Consider the following 18,834-nt stretch of genomic DNA (forward strand, 5'->3'; position numbering starts at 1 on the left):
CAGGCTCCTGCGGGAACAGTGGATCCGAGCCAGGTATGAGAGGAATGAGTTTTTATGTGTGGAGAGTCAGGAGCCCTACTCAGCAGGTAAGAACTGAGTGTGTTCATGTACACAGGTACATGCATATGTGCACACACACACACACACACACACACACACACACACACACACACACACACACACGATACTTTACTCCCTCCCCCTCATTTTCTCCCCAATTGTGCTTGGCCAATTCCCCCCGCTGTCCCGGTCGTTGCTCCACCCCCTCTGCCGATCTGGGGAGAGCTGCAGACGAGCACATGCTTCCTCCGATACATGTGCAGTTGCCAGCCCCTTCTTTTCACCTGACAGTGAGGATTTCACCGGCAGGATGTATCGCGTGTGAGGATCACGCTAATCCCCCCCCAGTTCCCCTCCGCCCGAACAGGCGCCCCGACCGACCAGAGGAGGCACTAGTGCAGCGAGCAGGACATATACCCTTAATCCGGCTTCCTGCCCGCAGACACGGCCAATTGTGTCTGTATGGACGCCCGACCAAACCGGGAGGTAACACGGGGGCTCGAACCTGTGACCCTCGGGTTGGTAGGCAGGGAATATACATTATAATGCTGCACTACCCGGACACTATACTTGTTGCTTACTCAGGCACCACAGTGTTTTTGTCTCACAGTCACAGTAGCACCTATTCAGCACTGAATGAATACCCAGCAGGGGAACAGCGTCATGTGGTCATCATCACCAACATTCTTGAGTTGAACAGCTGATCACATCTGAGATAAAGGATTAGGGTGTAGGCCTCATCTCACATGATCACTGTCTGCCCTGCATGTGCATGTTACCCATCTACAATCCAGAGACCTTCACTCTCTTCTCCCGAAGAGCATCCATCTTCCCCTATGAAAGATTGTTGCTCGAAATATTTGAAAATGGATTGTAGAGACTAATGTCCTATACTTTAGCCCTACCGGCTGCCAATAGGCCTGATGGTTTAGACATGTACTCAATCAAAATTAATGTCCAGTCGTTTCCATTCGTTTATAATGATGAATTTATTTTCTTACCAATAGTGTTTCAAATGATCTCAGTGTCCATCACTTTCAATAAGTTTAAATGAAATAATAAAACAAAATACAGCCATTCTCTGTGTTGGACTGAGCACACTCAAACACTGTTTGCCTCCTCTCATTAGCAACACCTGTGCCCTGATTGGCATCCACTTAAATGACCTATGGCCAACTTAGGCCTTTTGGCTTAACACCCCCTAGAGCAGGGATACTCAACTTGCTTTGCCCGAGGGCCACTTTCGTGGAAATGATAGAAGGCGAGGGGCCAGTTAATAAACAAACAATATACATTTTTCTGTAGCGGATTGTAGGTTTTTGTGGTGTCAGCCGGAGTTTAGTCTGACATTGTTGTGCTCACCGGATAGTTAGTTAGGTTAAGTTAGTGAGGTTAAGTACATACATAAGTGCCTGGGTAGCGAGCAGATGGCGGTATTTGACAATTTAGCAGCTATAAAGATATTCCATATTCCAGACTGAAATGCTATAACAGAAGTGGAGTATTGGCCAGAATGACACGAAAATTTGGACACTTATTCAGCGGGTATCTTGCATGTTGCGTTCAGGTGCACTGTAAAAAAAAATTGCAATTCCATCGCGGGCCACACAGGGGGCACCCACGGGCTGCATGTGGCCCGCGGGCCGCCAGTTGAGTATCACTGCCCTAGAGGCATGAAAGAATATTATACAAACACAAATCAAGTATGGCTCTTACATGGATACTGGACACTGTGGACAGGGATGTTAAAGGATGGAATAAAATAAAAACATCCTCTCACTTCAGCACATGATGATCTTGTGAATAATTCTGTGATGGCAGTTACACAAGCAGTGTTGGGCAAGTTACTTTCAAAATGTAATATACTAACATATGACATATAATATGTTACTTTTGTAATGAGTTACCCCCAACACTGTACACAAGTGGACAGAAGCTGACGTTCAGTGCGTGTTGTAGGACACAGGCCGATGGAGTTACTTGGCTGAGTGGGAGTGGGCCTGGTAGCTTCATGTGTGTGTGTGTGTGTGTGTGTGTGTGTGTGTGTGTGTGTGTGTGTGTGTGTGTGTGTGTGTGACACACTGTCAAAGGCTGTGATAAGTAGCGTCACAGCCAGTGGGCTAGCTCGGGCTTTAGAGAAAGCCGAGGAGGTGATACTGAAAGCTGTAGTTCCTGCGGCTCTGGGAAACCCCTCGTCTCGCGCCGTCTTGCCAAGATGGCGACGGCCACACTATAGCTTCCAAACCGGGGAGTCCAACAACCAATGCGTGACCTCACGCTGCACTTTGTCCATATTTTTAGATTAATTCCATTCATACGTAACACAATGACTATTTTGGTCATGGGTTTTATACACTTTCTGTAATAAAACATCTAAAAGCATCAATCTTATTATCATATGGGGGACCGTGGGACAAAATCCTATCAAATGGGGGTCCGTGGTCTAATTTTTGTCAGTTTAGGGGTCCCTCATGTGAAAAAGTTTGAGAACCTGATCGTTGATCAGATGCACAGTGCGGCGCGCCTGCCGGACTGACGCTGGAGAGACAGTGACAAATAAAATAAACTCCTCCATTTCTCTGTGGAGGCAGGAAGACATGAAGCCATTTGGATCTTATTGCTGTAAATGTGTCAGAAGAACAAATTAAAACGGAGACAGCATCACTGCAGGGCATGCAACTGCTGATGTTTGCACACAGAGAATAAAAGTGCTCTTCTAAAGAAAAATGTTGCTTTAAGGTAGACAATATCAGCATCTCATGACTGTCAGTAAATCTCTCTCTCTCTCTCTCTCTCTCTCTCTCTCTCTCTCTCTCTCTCTCTCTCTCTCTCTCTCTCCCCCTCTGTCTTACTCAATGGCTGCTTGTGTTGTGCTGTGCAGGGGTTCAGGAGCATGTGGCTGTGTGTGTCTCTGCCACTGGGGAAGAATGCTTTCTTTTGTGGACGACCGTTCTGCATAACATTGCTCCTGGATTTCTGCCCAACACGGAAACTAGCAGCCTAACCTCAAGAACGCTGAAAGTTATCCGATAAACCAAAGCCATCGGTAGGACATAGGAAATGAAGAGAGAGAAACCATCACTGTGGTCCAAAAACTTGCTCAGCTCTCCCAAATGTTTGACAACCATCCCGTTGTAACAGTGAATGACTTCACTTCTTCTCCTCTCTGGTGGGTCAGCCGTTATGCTATTGTGGTGATGGATCTGAGCCCCCTGCTGCCCCCAGTGGTCGAGCAAAACATTCTGACTCATGCATGCGACTTCATTATACACACAAGGAAGTGCTAGTGAAGCAAGGCGGGACGGACAGTGGAGGCGTGGGGCAAAGTGGGGTGGATGGAGAGAGAGAGAGAGAGAGAGAGAGAGAGAGAGAGAGAGAGAGAGAGAGAGAGAGAGAGAGAGAGAGAGAGAGAGAGAGAGAATGCAGGTGGACAAGCATAGAGACAAACAGATTTAAGCGTTTCTTATTGTCAGGCCAATTTCCCTGAGGAAAGTGGTAACTGAGATGAAATTGTCTGTCACAGTGATAATAATTTCCTCCTCCAATTTCCTCTCTCTTGGCTGCCTTTTATTACTTACACTTTAGTCGATGCCATTGTTTGAGCGAGGCACTTTATTTTCCACGGACACGCCGTTTCATTGCAAGGAAATGTGGTTGATCTTGTTGTTTCCCCTTTTCCACTAGTTGAATGAAAACAGATGATTGTTATTTATGAGGGATGTGGTGCCATGATCACATGATCACTGGTGTTGTTTCTGTTTATTTCACTGGCTTAAATGTATTTTTACACTCTAAAATTGATTGATACAATCATTTCATTTCATAGCGACTATACATATTTCCCCCCCTCTCTGATGAAAATGGGTTTGTGTGTCAAGAATGTTGGTGATGATGAACACATGATGCTGGGTATTCATTCAGTGCTGAATAGGTGCTACTGTGACTGTGAGACAAAAACACCGTGGTGCCTGAGTAAGCAACAAGTATAGTGTGCGTGAGTGTCCGGGTAGTGCAGCATTATATATTCCCTGCCTACCAACACGAGGGTCACAGGTTCGAGCCCCCGTGTTACCTCCGGCTTGGTCGGGCGTCCCTACAGGCACAATTGGCCGTGTCTGTGGGCGGGAAGATGGATTAAGGGTATGTGTCCTGGTCGCTGCACTAAAAAAATTGTTTAAAAAAAAATCGAAACTAGTGCCTCCTCTGGTCTGTCGGGGCGCCTGTTCGGGCGGAGGGGAACTGAGGGGCAATAGTGTGATCCTCACACACGCTACATCCTGCCGGTGAAATCCTCACTGTCAGGTGAAAAGAAGCGACTGGCGACTGCACATGTATCGGAGGAAGCATGTGCTCATCTGCAGCTCTCCCCAGATCGGCAGAGGGGGTGGAGTATCAACCAAGACAGCAGGGGGGAATTGGCCAAGTACAATTGGGGAGAAAACGAGGGGGAAGAGGAAGTAAAGTATTGTGTGTGTGTGTGTCGGTGTGGTGTGTGTGTGTGTGTGTGTGTGTGTGTGTGTGTGTGTGTGTGTGTGTGTGTGTGTGTGTGTGTGTGTGTGTGTCTGTGCGTGCGTGCGTGTGTGCGTGCGTGCACACCCATACACAGTGCTGTTTCTGTTGGCTCAAAGTGATAAGGACAGAGAGCCCAGTGACAGGAACAGGCCCAGGAACAGAGCCAAGATCCGTGTGTGTCTGTGTCTGTGTGTGTGTGTGTGTGTGCGTGTGTGCGTGCGTGCGTGCGTGTGTGCGCGCACACGCGTGCGCGCGCACGTACAGTGTGTGTGCGTGCATGCGTGTGTGTGTGTGTTTGTGGGAGAGGATCAGTGTGAGAAGAATGGATACATTAGATGTAAAAATATATTATTTTGAGGAGATTACGTAATTGAATTGGGGAGTGAAAGAAAGGAGCCAGATAGAAGATGATAGATAGCCCATGTAAACAATCCATACTACTAGAGTGTGACAAAAATACAATCCATACTACTAGAGTGTGACAAAAATACAATCCATACTACTAGAGTGTGACAAAAATACATGATGACACTTTTCAAGTTTTGACTCCATGTCCTCAGGTGGCCTTTGATCAACATGCCCTTCAGAGAGAGAGAGAGAGAGAGAGAGAGAGAGAGAGAGATGAGAGAGCGTGCGAGGCAGAGAGAGGGGGAGAGAGAGAGGCTGGGAGAGAGAGAGAGATGAGAGAGAGCGTGCGAGGCAGAGAGAGGAGGAGAGAGGCTGGGAGAGAGAGAGAGATGAGAGAGAGCGTGCGAGGCAGAGAGAGGGGGAGAGAGGCTGGGAGAGAGAGAGATGAGAGAGAGCGTGCGAGGCAGAGAGAGGGGGAGAGAGGCTGGGAGAGAGAGAGAGATGAGAGAGAGCGTGCGAGGCAGAGAGAGGGGGAGAGAGGCTGGGAGAGAGAGAGATGAGAGAGAGCGTGCGAGGCAGAGAGAGGGGGAGAGAGGCTGGGAGAGAGAGAGAGATGAGAGAGAGCGTGCGAGGCAGAGAGAGGGGGAGAGAGGCTGGGAGAGAGAGAGAGATGAGAGAGAGCGTGCGAGGCAGAGAGAGAGAGAGAGGCTGGGAGAGAGAGAGAGATGAGAGAGCGTGCGAGGCAGAGAGAGAGAGAGAGAGGCTGGGAGAGAGAGAGATGAGAGAGCGTGCGAGGCAGAGAGAGAGAGAGAGAGGCTGGGAGAGAGAGAGAGATGAGAGAGAGCGTGCGAGGCAGAGAGAGGGGGAGAGAGGCTGGGAGAGAGAGAGATGAGAGAGAGCGTGCGAGGCAGAGAGAGGGGGAGAGAGGCTGGGAGAGAGAGAGAGATGAGAGAGAGCGTGCGAGGCAGAGAGAGGGGGAGAGAGGCTGGGAGAGAGAGAGAGATGAGAGAGAGCGTGCGAGGCAGAGAGAGGGGGAGAGAGGCTGGGAGAGAGAGAGATGAGAGAGAGCGTGCGAGGCAGAGAGAGGGGGAGAGAGGCTGGGAGAGAGAGAGAGATGAGAGAGCGCGCGAGGCAGAGAGAGGGGGAGAGAGGCTGGGAGAGAGAGATGAGAGAGAGCGTGCGAGGCAGAGAGAGGGGGAGAGAGGCTGGGAGAGAGAGAGAGATGAGAGAGAGCGTGCGAGGCAGAGAGAGGGGGAGAGAGGCTGGGAGAGAGAGAGATGAGAGAGAGCGTGCGAGGCAGAGAGAGGGGGAGAGAGGCTGGGAGAGAGAGAGAGATGAGAGAGCGCGCGAGGCAGAGAGAGGGGGAGAGAGGCTGGGAGAGAGAGATGAGAGAGAGCGTGCGAGGCAGAGAGAGGGGGAGAGAGGCTGGGAGAGAGAGAGAGATGAGAGAGAGCGTGCGAGGCAGAGAGAGGGGGAGAGAGGCTGGGAGAGAGAGAGATGAGAGAGAGCGTGCGAGGCAGAGAGAGGGGGAGAGAGAGCGTGCGAGGCAGAGAGAGAGAGAGAGAGAGTAGACAGGAGTTCAATTTCAGTATTGACCTGTCTGGTGAAGGAAGCCATCATGCCCAGGCAATTCTAGTTGAATTATTGATGTTTGGTAAGAGCAGAGATGCCACCCTGACCTGCACAGAATGGTGACCAGGGAAGCTAAAACCACGTAGGCTACATACATGTAGTACAGACATATGCACAGCCAGGCATGTAAGGAAGCATAGCTGCCACACACATTTATGCTCACAGTCATATAAATATGACAGATCCATGTCATGTAGAATGTTTCAATAGCTTCTTCCAACCTTGACCTGTCATTTTTCTAATGCATTATCCTCAAATGTGTCTACGTAATACTAAGTGCTCAAAAATCATCCACATTCTTGGTGACCACAATGGTGAGCCTAGGTGTGATTGTGTGTGTGTGTGTGTGTGTGTGTGTGTGTGTGTGTGTGTGTGTGTGTGTGTGCGTCTGTGTTACCCTAAAATACCGAAAAATAAAGTGGCCCCTTGATAACCCCAATGACATGCATTTATACCTGCATCACAATGTATTATTTATACATTTTGATTCAGCGATAATGATTGGTGTTGTCTAATTGTCCTGTAGATGTAGGGCTTCTATGGATCTTTATGTTACATCTTATATTTTGGTAAATGCCTGTTGTGTCTTCTCTCTCTTTGTTCCTATATATTCTCACTCTGTGTCAATGGCATGGAACCCCCTGCGGCTTCCCTGCCGGCAGGCTACAGAGAGGGGTTTCTATGGAAACGAGGGAGAGACAACGGACAGTACCTCAACCGGAAATTTATCCTGTCCGAACGGGAGGGTGTTCTGAAATACTTCAACAAGCATGATGTGAGTGCACGCTCTCTCATTTATCTCTCTCTCTCTCTTTCACTCTCTTCTCTCTATGTGAGCGGATTATCTTACAAAAGTTCAAGGTGTTCAACAACTGTCACTGTTCAAAACATCGCTCCCCGTGGAAATGCCATGACATTCTAGGCAGAATCTGTAAATATGATTTATTTTATGTCACCCTTATTTAACCAGTTTGTCCCATTGCGATTAAAATCTATTTGACAGAGACCTGGCCAAGAATGGCAGCAGTACATAGTTTCATCATTGTTTACGCAATGATTCCGAGAGCATTAAATTAACATTAAATCTGCATTTGATATAAATTGCAACACTGCCGCCATTTTTGGGGGGCGATCAGAGTGATACACATTATAGCCATCAATACAAATATCCTTATCAAGAACATATTTCGTCAGCCATGTTTCAGATAATACAACAACAGCATCAGTTGAATTGACCCAAACCTTTATATCCAATTTTGAGATTAAGCTCCGAACACGGCCGCAGGATGTTGACACAGGCTTAGTGTGGCCAGACAGGCCGCAGGATGTTGAACCAGGCTTAGTGTGGCCAAGCAGGCCGCAGGATGTTGACGCAGGCTTAGTGTGGCCAAGCAGGCCGCAGGATGTTGAACCAGGCTTAGTGTGGCCAAGCAGGCTGCAGGATGTTGAACCAGGCTTAGTGTGGCCAAGCAGGCCGCAGGATGTTGAACCAGGCTTAGTGTGGCCAAGCAGGCCGCAGGATGTTGAACCAGGCTTAGTGTGGCCAAGCAGGCCGCAGGATGTTGAACCAGGCTTAGTGTGGCCAAGCAGGCCGCAGGATGTTGAACCAGGCTTAGTGTGGCCAAGCAGGCCACAGGATGTTGAACCAGGCTTAGTGTGGCCAAGCAGGCCGCAGGATGTTGAACCAGGCTTAGTGTGGCCAAGCAGGCCGCAGGATGTTGAACCAGGCTTAGTGTGGCCAGACAGGCCGCAGGATGTTGAACCAGGCTTAGTGTGGCCAAGCAGGCCGCAGGATGTTGAACCAGGCTTAGTGTGGCCAAGCAGGCCGCAGGATGTTGACGCAGGCTTAGTGTGGCCAAGCAGGCCGCAGGATGTTGAACCAGGCTTAGTGTGGCCAAGCAGGCCGCAGGATGTTGAACCAGGCTTAGTGTGGCCAAGCAGGCCGCAGGATGTTGAACCAGGCTTAGTGTGGCCAAGCAGGCCGCAGGATGTTGAACCAGGCTTAGTGTGGCCAAGCAGGCCGCAGGATGTTGAACCAGGCTTAGTGTGGCCAAGCAGGCCGCAGGATGTTGAACCAGGCTTAGTGTGGCCAAGCAGGCCGCAGGATGTTGAACCAGGCTTCGCCACATAGGTCCACATAGGTCCTGCATAGACAAGCCACACCCTGTAGCCTACAACCAGCTTACTATTCATCAATGATAAAGACATCTGTCTTTTCATCATAGATTAATAGTAAGACAGTTGTATTATATATTTTCTTTATATATTATATATTTTTTTTATATTATATATAAACACACACACACACACACACACACACACACACACACACACACACACACACACACACACACACACACACACACCCATACATAATATATATATATATATACACATACATATGTGTGTGTGTTTGTGTGTGTGTGTGTGTGTGTGTGTGTGTGTGTATATTGTAGCATTGTCAGGAAGCAGGCGAGAGTCAGGATCTAGTCACCGCACTTTATTCTTTATCACACACGGTCCGAGGGCCACTGTCAGCCGTAGCCCACGCCAAAACAACCCCACAACACACACCAAAACCCCGCTAGCTTCCTCCTAGCTTCTCCGCTCTTCACACACACACAGCCTTCCCTCTCAGGTTCCACACACCAACTCCCCGAGCTGTCCCCCGCTCTCACAGCTCCCCTCCCCCCAGCCAATCACAGGTGAACCCCTCTCTCACCCCCCCCACTGGCTAAATGTCGCCTTCACAGACCCCCCGTAACTCCCCATGCACAGAACAGTACAACACACAACAGCAGCACACAAACCCAACCCGTTACACTTCCCCCGCACATCAAAGCTTCTGGCCCACCAGAAGCACACAAGTCCCTCTCCCCCCCCAGTGGGGTCACTCCTCCGCCGGGTGACTCTCCTCAGCCCCCCCCTGTGTCCCACAGTCATCACACGCACTGCAGTAGTTCCGCACATCCCCCTCGTACTGGTTCCAATAGAACCGTGCCCGAACGCCGCGGACCGCCTCCTCAGTCCCCTGATGACCGGGTCCCGGGCCCCTGTGTGCCCACCGTAATACCAACTCCTGCAGGTAGCTGGGCACCACCGCCCGGAACCCTCTCTTCCCCTGTTCCCCCCTCCCCAACACTCCGTCTTCATCCAGATGCAGGTCGGTAAACATCTCCCACAGTTCCTTTGTGACACCGGAACACCTGTGAATCTCCTCCACAGGGGGCCGGCGTCCGGCCACCACCCACGTATACGCGGGACCGATATCCGCGTCCTCCGCCTGCCTGTATTGCCACTCATCCGCGTCGACATCCATGATGGTCATGTTGTCGTCCTCCAGGTCCACATCTGAACAGAACTCCTCTTCATCTGAACAGTACTCCTCTTCCTCCGCCTCTCGCACTCGCCCGTCCTCCCGTCCCCCTCCCCCAGGGGGCGGCGTGCCCAGGACAGCAGGGAGAACACAAACGGCCGCGACCACCACCTCGGCTTCCCGTACAGCAACCGTGGGGGGCGTAGCGCAGCTCGGCTGTGCCGGTCCCTCCGGCGTTAGTAGCGACACCTGCTCACCTGGAAATATGAGCCTCGCTCTCCCGATCCTCACAACGTTCTCTTCCCCCCGGCTTTCCACACTCTCCCCAACCCGTGTCTCTTCCCTGACCTCCACTGTCTCAGTGCAGTCTCTGGCCAAATGTCCAGGCCTCTTACACGACCAGCAGAGTCTCACCTGCCAGCCGCCGGCACGTCTCTCCTCTCCCGCCGTCTTCTGCTCCCCGACAGCCTCCGGACACCCCCTGGCGAGATGCCCGAAGGCTCCGCACGACCAGCAGACACCTGGCCGTCCCCAGTATCGTTGCTCCGCGTACCCCGTCTGTCCCCCGGAACCGCTGCGGCACCACCTCGCCACGTGGCCCGGTTCTCCACAGGTCCAACACACTCTTTGCTTCTCTCCGCGCTGCGCGACTTCCCGTAGTAGCTCCATAAGCCCCTCTGCCCAGGCAGGCGTCGCCTCCAACAGCCGTCTGACCTCCTGCATCAAGCGGGCCTCCACGCCGGCAAGTACCGCGCTGAGCTCCTGCTTCAGGCGGCCCTCCATGCCAGCAAGCACCGAGCCAAACTCCGGGGTCGGTAGCTCCTTTTCCCCCCCGTCCACCGACAGGCGTTCCTCGCGCACCATTCCACGTGGTCCTTGTAGCAGCTAGCACACAAACAGCTAACAGCTAACGCCAGGTCGCGCTCGAGTCTTCCAGTCTTAGTTTTTCTTCTGACACCACTGTAGCATTGTCAGGAAGCAGGCGAGAGTCAGGATCTAGTCACCGCACTTTATTCTTTATCACACACGGTCCGAGGGCCACTGTCAGCCGTAGCCCACGCCAAAACAACCCCACAACACACACCAAAACCCTGCTAGCTTCCTCCTAGCTTCTCCGCTCTTCACACACACACAGCCTTCCCTCTCAGGTTCCACACACCAACTCCCCGAGCTGTCCCCCGCTCTCACAGCTCCCCTCCCCCCAGCCAATCACAGGTGAACCCCTCTCTCACCCCCCCCCACTGGCTAAATGTCGCCTTCACAGACCCCCCGTAACTCCCCATGCACAGAACAGTACAACACACAACAGCAGCACACAAACCCAACCCGTTACACTATATACAGTATATATATATATATATATATATATATATATATATATATATATATATATATATATATATATATTATACCGGTATATATATATGTATATGAATGTATATGTGTGTGTGTGTGTGTGTGTGTGTGTGTGTGTGTGTGTGTGTGTGTGTATTCATAATGTGGATTAGAGGAGAGAGTTGAGATGACATGGTTGAACCCCCCTCCTCTTCCTCTGCAGGCCAGAGAGCCCAAAGCGGTGATGCAGATCCAGACCCTGAATGCCACCTTCCAGCCAACCAAAATGGGCTACGCCCACGGCCTGCAGATAACCTACTTGAAGGACAACAGCACAAGAAACATCTTTGTTTACCATGAGGATGGCAAGGTGAGGCACAGCAGCTCCCAGTTTGGTGTGTTTGGTGGGCTAAGAGGTGTCTAAGGATGCAAGAGGTGCATGTCACCCTCTGGTGGACATTATTGGTAATTACAAGTCACTGGGTTTTACATTACTATGTTTCCGTAAGTTCATTTGTACAGCACGGAATCAGTGTTACATTCTCAAAGGGCTTCACAACACGCACACTTTGAAACAATAAAAGCAAACCATACAATCCAAGGAAGTACTCGGTTCGGTTCTTACCTCTCCACTAGCTTCCCTATAGTGCCAGTGAGCACTAGAGGGCAGTTGCTCCAGGTCTTTTGCTCTGGATGGCTAAATCTCTGATTTAGACTGAACAAATATCTCCAAAATTAAGCAAAGGGGGAAAGGGACAACCAGAATATCATTTCATGCCTTCGTTTTGAGTTTTAACTACAACCTACATCTAAGTCAGCATAATTGATAATGATTTCATTATTGAATGATTGAAGGTAGTGTGTTGTTTGGTGAGTAGTAGTAGTATTTATAGGCATTACATTAACTGGCCATGAAGGTCTGTTTAGGAAGAGAGACATAGTTGTAAATTAAATGTTAGTCACCATAAAAATGGTAGAAAATGGGGGGGTGGGGGGGGGTAAGGCAGATAGTTTTGAGATCAGAACACTTTTTTTTAAATCCTTTATTTAGCCGAGAGGATCAATGAGTGAGTTTTCCTTCCATACCAGAAAACATTTTCTCTGAGAATATGCTACTTCTTCCAAATAGTGGATATCTCATTTAAGAATGTAACTTTTGGCCGGTGTGTGCGCATGCGCCACGGCGGCCTGTCATCTCCACTCGTCCAGACAATTTGCGTGCCCGACCTGGGGACCACCTGCGTGCCCATCCTGTTTGGTCGTCCCACTGGTCACCGCTGTACGGCGCTGTACTCCGCTTTCAAAAAGACATGCGGTGGAGGAGTGACTATTTTACAGCAGAGCCATTCTGCTCTACAGCCGTTAAGGGTTAATATGTCACTTTTATAAGTTTAGAAAAAAATGTAGACGGTCAAAGTAACCATTTAGATTACCCTTGTGTGCTCAGTTTAGCAAAATAACGGCTATTTGTTTTTGCTGGGATAACGTAATGCATTATGGGTAGTCGGCTACTGTGGTTAGTTACTTTACATGGCAGTGAAATGCCACTGAATGACCAAATTGATTTAACTTTTAACCATTTTGAGTAACCCTGTTTCCATACGGACCCCCAGCATGGTTAGTTGTTTATAACGTGACTATATTTATAACGTACTCCGGTTTCCGGTTTATAATTCGAGTATAACAAACGGAAGTGCTGAGGGGTTGTAGCTATTGCGCAACACACAGACGCACTTGTGCGTCAAGGCAGCGCTGGCATCCCACAGCTGCTGAGCTAATGTTGTTGTTTTCAATCGGCTTAATTGCATATTGCGGCCGGACCAGCGTGTTAACTTGTTAGCTGGTACCTATCAAGCTAGCTCCAGCTGCTGAGCTAACGTTGTTTTCAATCTGCTTAATTGCATATTGCAGGCGGACCGGCGTTATTCCAGCGTTTACTTTCTGTCTGCTCCTTGTGTTTGAAGCGTAGCCACAACGATGATTATGATGCTGATAAGAATACAATTAGATTAGGGATACAGTATATGATTCAGTTTCAGTTGTTCTAGGCTTATAGTCTCGTAGCCTATATGGGCGATTTATCCACCTTTTCTTTAGATAACAGCACGATGTGAGAAAACTGCCTCACCACTACCACTACAGCACTGCTCCACAGAAAATAAAGAGCTGCATGACGTTTAGAATTGGCGAACGGTAGGTTCATTTAATACAAGCCAAGTAATGTTAAACTTCCTTTTTTTAGGCTACATTTTCCCCTCCAGATAACATCCAATTCCGCAATCATCCTATGAGAAACATGATATGTGCACGCTTTACCACACCGGCCATATGCTAGGTTTCGACCTAGCCTTGTTTAAATATGATCTCCAGTGCAACTGTGAATTAGGAGAGTTGTCTGTGTCTAGAAATGTGTGCAATTTAGTTCTGGTAAATAGGGAGTACCAGGTGTCGTGCATAAGGAGATCATAGGCCAGTATGAGTCATGATGTCATGATGATGTTGTGCATAAGGAGATCATAGGACAGTATGAGTCATGATGTCATGATGATGTCGTGCATAAGGAGATCATAGGACAGTATGAGTCAGTCATTGAATTGCCTAATCTTGTCTCCTGAAGGAAATGGTGGACTGGTTTAATGCCATCAGAGCAGCCAGGTTTCACTACCTACAGGTGGCTTTCCCTGGGGCCCACAATGCTGATGTGAGTTCATGTGCACAGTGAACATACACACAAAACATACATGCAAACATACATGCAAACATATCACTGATTGTGTCTTTGCCCTTCGTTTGCCTAGTTGGTGCCAAAACTAAGCAGGAACTACGCTAAGGAGGGCTACATGGAGAAGACTGGTCCAAAGGTGACTTGCTTTCCTGTTACTATATAGCCGTTTTCCCACATGCGCTTTGTACCGCTAAATGACCGGAACGTGGTCTAATGCCTGCATGTGTGAAAGTTGTTGTTCCGGTATAAGCGTGACCCCGTCATCGCGGACATTTCACCAGTTTCGAGCCAGTCAGAAGAGCGGTATGCGCGATAACGGACACAAGTGTAGAACGGGTCCAGTCATTTCCTGCGACACCGGTCCTCTCATGGGCGAGGTGTACACACGTTGCTTAATGTTCCAGCGGGCATAATCTAATCATTGCGCACATTAAAGCAAACTGGCGAAATGATCTTGTGATAATAAGAGCGGTATGTCAGCTTCATGTGTGGGCGTGCTGATTTCCCCCTCTCTCCTCTCTGCTGCCTGCTCGCTCTCTGGCCACAGTCCTTCAGTCCTCCTCCTTCAGTCACAGCCTGACAGGGACACAGACGAAGCAAAAGCACGAAGCGAAATGTGGAAGTATTTTGCTTACGTTGCTGACAGCGAAGGCAAGCCCGGACACATCAAACGAAGCCAGTCTGTAAAAAGTGCTTCAACGCAACGCAGGTGAACGGATAAACAAGCAAACTTATTTCACCATCGGAGTTTTGCCGACACGTCACTCCCCACCCGCTCTGCAGTGCCGCCCCGCCCCCCAACATACAGGCAATTTCGCTGCTATATTCCCACATGCGAGAGCCCAGGTGTGAAGGGAAATGTCCGATATTGACTTACAGGTAATTTTCCGGTACGCATGTGGGAAAACGGCTGTAACACAACTGTGCCAATGTAAAGTGTTGCACCACATGATACAACATGTAGCTATAGGTACACAGCCTCATAACCCTGCAGAGCACCATAGGGTAGCCTGATAGCAGACAGAATCGTTAACTCTGAATATGAGGCTGCCTAGACTATGGTGCTCAAGGACAGCCAAATCCACAACTGTGGCGTGGGCGTGGCTTCGAAGGTCTGGAGTCAGGCTATAGCACACATGGGCAAAATGCGGCCCCAGGGCCGGCCCCGGCCCCTGGACCATCTCATTCCGGCCCCGGAAAACAAAACACCCCCCAAAACTCAATAAAAGGCAGAATTATGTTAATAAATCTCATCTGCTACATCCATTGTATCACTATATATTACATTATTTCAGGGGATTAACAGGAGAAATTATCAATAACAGTGGGAGAGAGGGTTAAAAATAGGGAGACTCCCGCGAAAATCAGGAGTGTTGGCAGGTATGATGTCCAATGTGTGGCCCTTCGCTTACTTTATGTAAGTCAGTATGGCCCTCTGGAGAAAAAAATTTGCCCACCCCTGGGCTATATATAGCCTAGATATTTTGAGCTATATACTTTGTATCTCTCTGACAGACAGGTCATTTTAACTGCTGCTGTAACATCTTCCTCTCTTCTCTCACAGCACACAGAGGGCTTCAAAAAGAGATGGTTCACTATGGATGACAGGAGGCTCACGTACTTCAAAGACCCACTGGTATTCAAGCAGCACATCACAAGGAAATTGTTGAACTGTAGAACTTTTTCTTTGCCTTGTATTTGAACATGATTCCTGTCTGGTGACTTTGACTATGGGCTAGGGCAGGGATATTCAATTCAATTCAAACTTTATTTCAGACCCAGGGAGATCCATAATATAATAAAAAGAAAAACAATAAAAAGGCAGTACAATAAATAGTAAGTGTTGATAACAGCACACAGGATACGAAGATACTCAGGGTCTAGTATACAGACATTTTCGCCAGTGGTTCCACAGTCTGGAAAAGAACTTGCCCGAGCTGCGTTCATGATTGGTCAGTACAGCAATAATGTCATTTACAGATTCAGATGCCCTGCACATAAATCTATACATTAAATTTCTGAGAACGGCAGAGCAAGTCGGTACCCCGATACTGACAAACATAATGCTTGCACTAGAGCTCCTCTGAACTTTTAGCAGCAGCCTCATGCAGTCATTATAAGCCACAGTAAGTTTTCTCATGCTGTTTTGTCTATAACGACACCACAGGTGAGCCGTATACAGGGGTGTACAGTATGCTTTAAAAAGTGAGATCTTCACAGAGATAGAGCACATTGAGAACTTGCGACACAGTATATTTGCTTGGGCATACAGCTTCCGTCGCTGCCTTAGGATGTCCTTATCATCAGAGAGGTCGTCTGAGATAACATGGCCCAGATATGTAATCTCATCACACGTGCTGAGCAAAGTGCCAGACAGGTAGAAGTCAGGGAAAATTGCCCGCTTGTCTTCTCTACTTCTAATGATCATGAGCTTGCTCTTTTTGGCGTTATAGATAATATCTGAGACAGCCCCGTACTGTGTGCAAATTTTCAAGAGCTGTTGGAGACCAGCACTAGAAGGGCTAAAGACGACCAGGTCATCAGCATACATAAGATGATTAATAACCAAGTCACCCACCCTACAGCCCGTACCTGATGTATTTAACAGCAAAGACAAATCATTCATATATAAATTAAACAAAATTGGTGACAATATTCCCCCCTGGCGGACGGAATTGGACACATGAAAGGGAGCCGATGTCACACTCCCCCATTTTACTCTCATTGTCTGTCGGGCATACCAGTATACTAAAATGCGTACTAAAAAACTGGGAACCCCACTTTTAGACAATTTAGAAAACAATTTCTCATGATTAACACGATCGAAAGCTTTAGAAGCATCAATAAAACACATAAACATAGTGGAATTGTGCCTATTAAATTTATCTAAAATTTCTTTGAGAGCAAAAATACATAGGTCAGTTCCAAGTTTTCGTTTGAAACCAAATTGATTGTCAGCAGACTGAATAAACCTCTCAAGTCTACACAGAATAACTGACTCCATGACCTTGGACATGACACTTGCTATGGCTATTGGCCGATAATTGTCTGAGCTGTTCAGCTTCCCTACTTTGTCCTTAACCACAGGCACCAGGACACCAGAGAGCATTGATTCTGGTAGCACCCCATGTACAAACAGCCCAGTGTAACACATGGCCAACAGAGGGCACAGTTTCCCACTTGCAAATTTTAAATGTTCTGCAGTAATACCATCAAGACCACAGGCCTTACCATCTTTAAGCTTCAGTATTAACTTGCGGATTTCGTCAGGGGTGACAACAACATCATCATTATAATCTACATTATCTACAATATACAGGTTGCTTTTTACACAGTTTAAAAGCTCATAATATTTCCTTTTCCACAGTTGTACAATTTCATCCGGGCCACTTACACCATCTATATTAGATGGAAAAGCTGTTTTGGAATTACCAATGGTCTTTATCTCTTTCCAAAAATCATTGACATTATTGTTATGCAACTTCATAGCCAGAGAATCTGCCCTCATCATATTTTCATTTCTTTTAATATAACGCAGAGCACTCTTAAATTTATTGTTAGTGCATTTCATATTTTCAAACATGGATACTCAACTTGCTTTGCCCGCGGGCCACTTTCGTGAAATGATAGAAGGCCAGGGGCCAGTTAATAAACAAACAATATACATTTTTCTGTAGCGGATTGTAGGTTTTTGGGGTGTCAGCCAGAGTTTAGTCTGAGAATGTTGTGCACACCGGATAGTTAGTTAGGTTAAGTTAGTTAGGTTAAGTACATACATAAGTGCCTGGGTAGCGAGTAGACGGCAGTATTTGACAATTTAGCAGCTAAATCATAGATTATTGAAAGATATTCCATATTCCAGACTGAAATGCTATAACAGAAGTGGAGTATTGACCAGAATGACATGGACATTTGGACACTTATTCAGTATCTTGCATGTTGCGTTCAGGTGCATTGTAATTTATTTTTTTTGCAATTCCATCGCGGGCCACACAGCCCAGGGGCCGCAAGTTGAGTATCACTGGGTTAGGGTTAGCCACCTTGGAAAACGTTGGGCGTTTGTGAGGCAAGCAGTGTTGTTGCAGGGGAAGGGTCGGTGGACTGTCGGCATGCACATGTGAACTGTACTCGAATGAGACTGCTGAATTTGGGTGCACGCATGTGTTATGAAGTTGCATTCAAAAGCACCGAGTTGTAGTTTGATTAAAAATGCTTAAAAGTATGTCTCTTCCTCTCTCTCAGGATGCCTATGCACGGGGCGAGGTGTTCATTGGCAGTCAAGAAAACAGCTATAGCGTGCTTCCTGGCCTCCCCTCATCCGCTCAGGGTTACCATTGGCAGTTTGGAATCACCATAGTAACGCCAGACAGGAAGTTCCTTTGTGCCTGTGAGACTCAGGAGGAACAGAGAGATTGGATGGCTGCGTTCCAGACTGTGGTCAATCGACCAATGTTGCCTCAGGAGTATGCAGGTAAAATTGAATAGCTACAGTAACTGACTGATTGGGAGCTTTTTCCCCTCTTCAAAGACTGATTCTATGAGTTTTGCCTCTCTTTTCAGTTGAGGCCTATTTTAAGCACAAGCCCTGAGACTGTCTGTGTTTTGAAGAACTATGAGTGGAAGAGGAGCTGGCCGTAAAACAGAAATGGACCCAAAGGTGAGAGAGAGCCTTGACTGCAGTGACCGTTCCCTGGCCCGCACTTCTGTCCCGCCCGACGCTCCTGCCTGCCTCATTACCCACGAGGAGTCAGGATGGCTCCTATGCTATGTTCTATCTGGGGTCAGCTCGCCATTCCGAAGTGTCTGCATTCCGATCATTGACTTCTATGCTTTCGGAGAGGCGGCCCTTTTTATCTCCAAAAAATGATTTCGCCGAGAGGTTAGGTTTAGGGTTAGGTTCTGGGGG

At 48.2% G+C, this 18,834-nt stretch overlaps 1 protein-coding gene across 1 annotated transcript in view; it reads left to right on the plus strand.

The window, feature by feature from the left end:
• LOC310787759 (arf-GAP with dual PH domain-containing protein 1-like) overlaps window positions 1–18,556 on the plus strand; it is a 23,713-nt gene extending 5,157 nt beyond the window's left edge. Inside the window, exons 4-11 of the mRNA XM_083649245.1 lie at window positions 4–86; window positions 7,215–7,327; window positions 11,427–11,573; window positions 13,821–13,904; window positions 14,002–14,064; window positions 15,493–15,564; window positions 18,171–18,399; window positions 18,489–18,556. Of these exons, the coding sequence (XP_083505371.1) occupies window positions 4–86; window positions 7,215–7,327; window positions 11,427–11,573; window positions 13,821–13,904; window positions 14,002–14,064; window positions 15,493–15,564; window positions 18,171–18,399; window positions 18,489–18,517 (820 nt within the window). The 3' untranslated portion in view covers window positions 18,518–18,556. The remainder of the gene's footprint in view (window positions 1–3; window positions 87–7,214; window positions 7,328–11,426; window positions 11,574–13,820; window positions 13,905–14,001; window positions 14,065–15,492; window positions 15,565–18,170; window positions 18,400–18,488) is intronic.
• The last annotated feature ends 278 nt before the right edge of the window (window positions 18,557–18,834 follow it).

This window comes from Poromitra crassiceps, assembly GCF_964638095.1.
Source record: "Poromitra crassiceps genome assembly, chromosome: 13".
NCBI lineage: Eukaryota > Metazoa > Chordata > Actinopteri > Beryciformes > Melamphaidae > Poromitra > Poromitra crassiceps.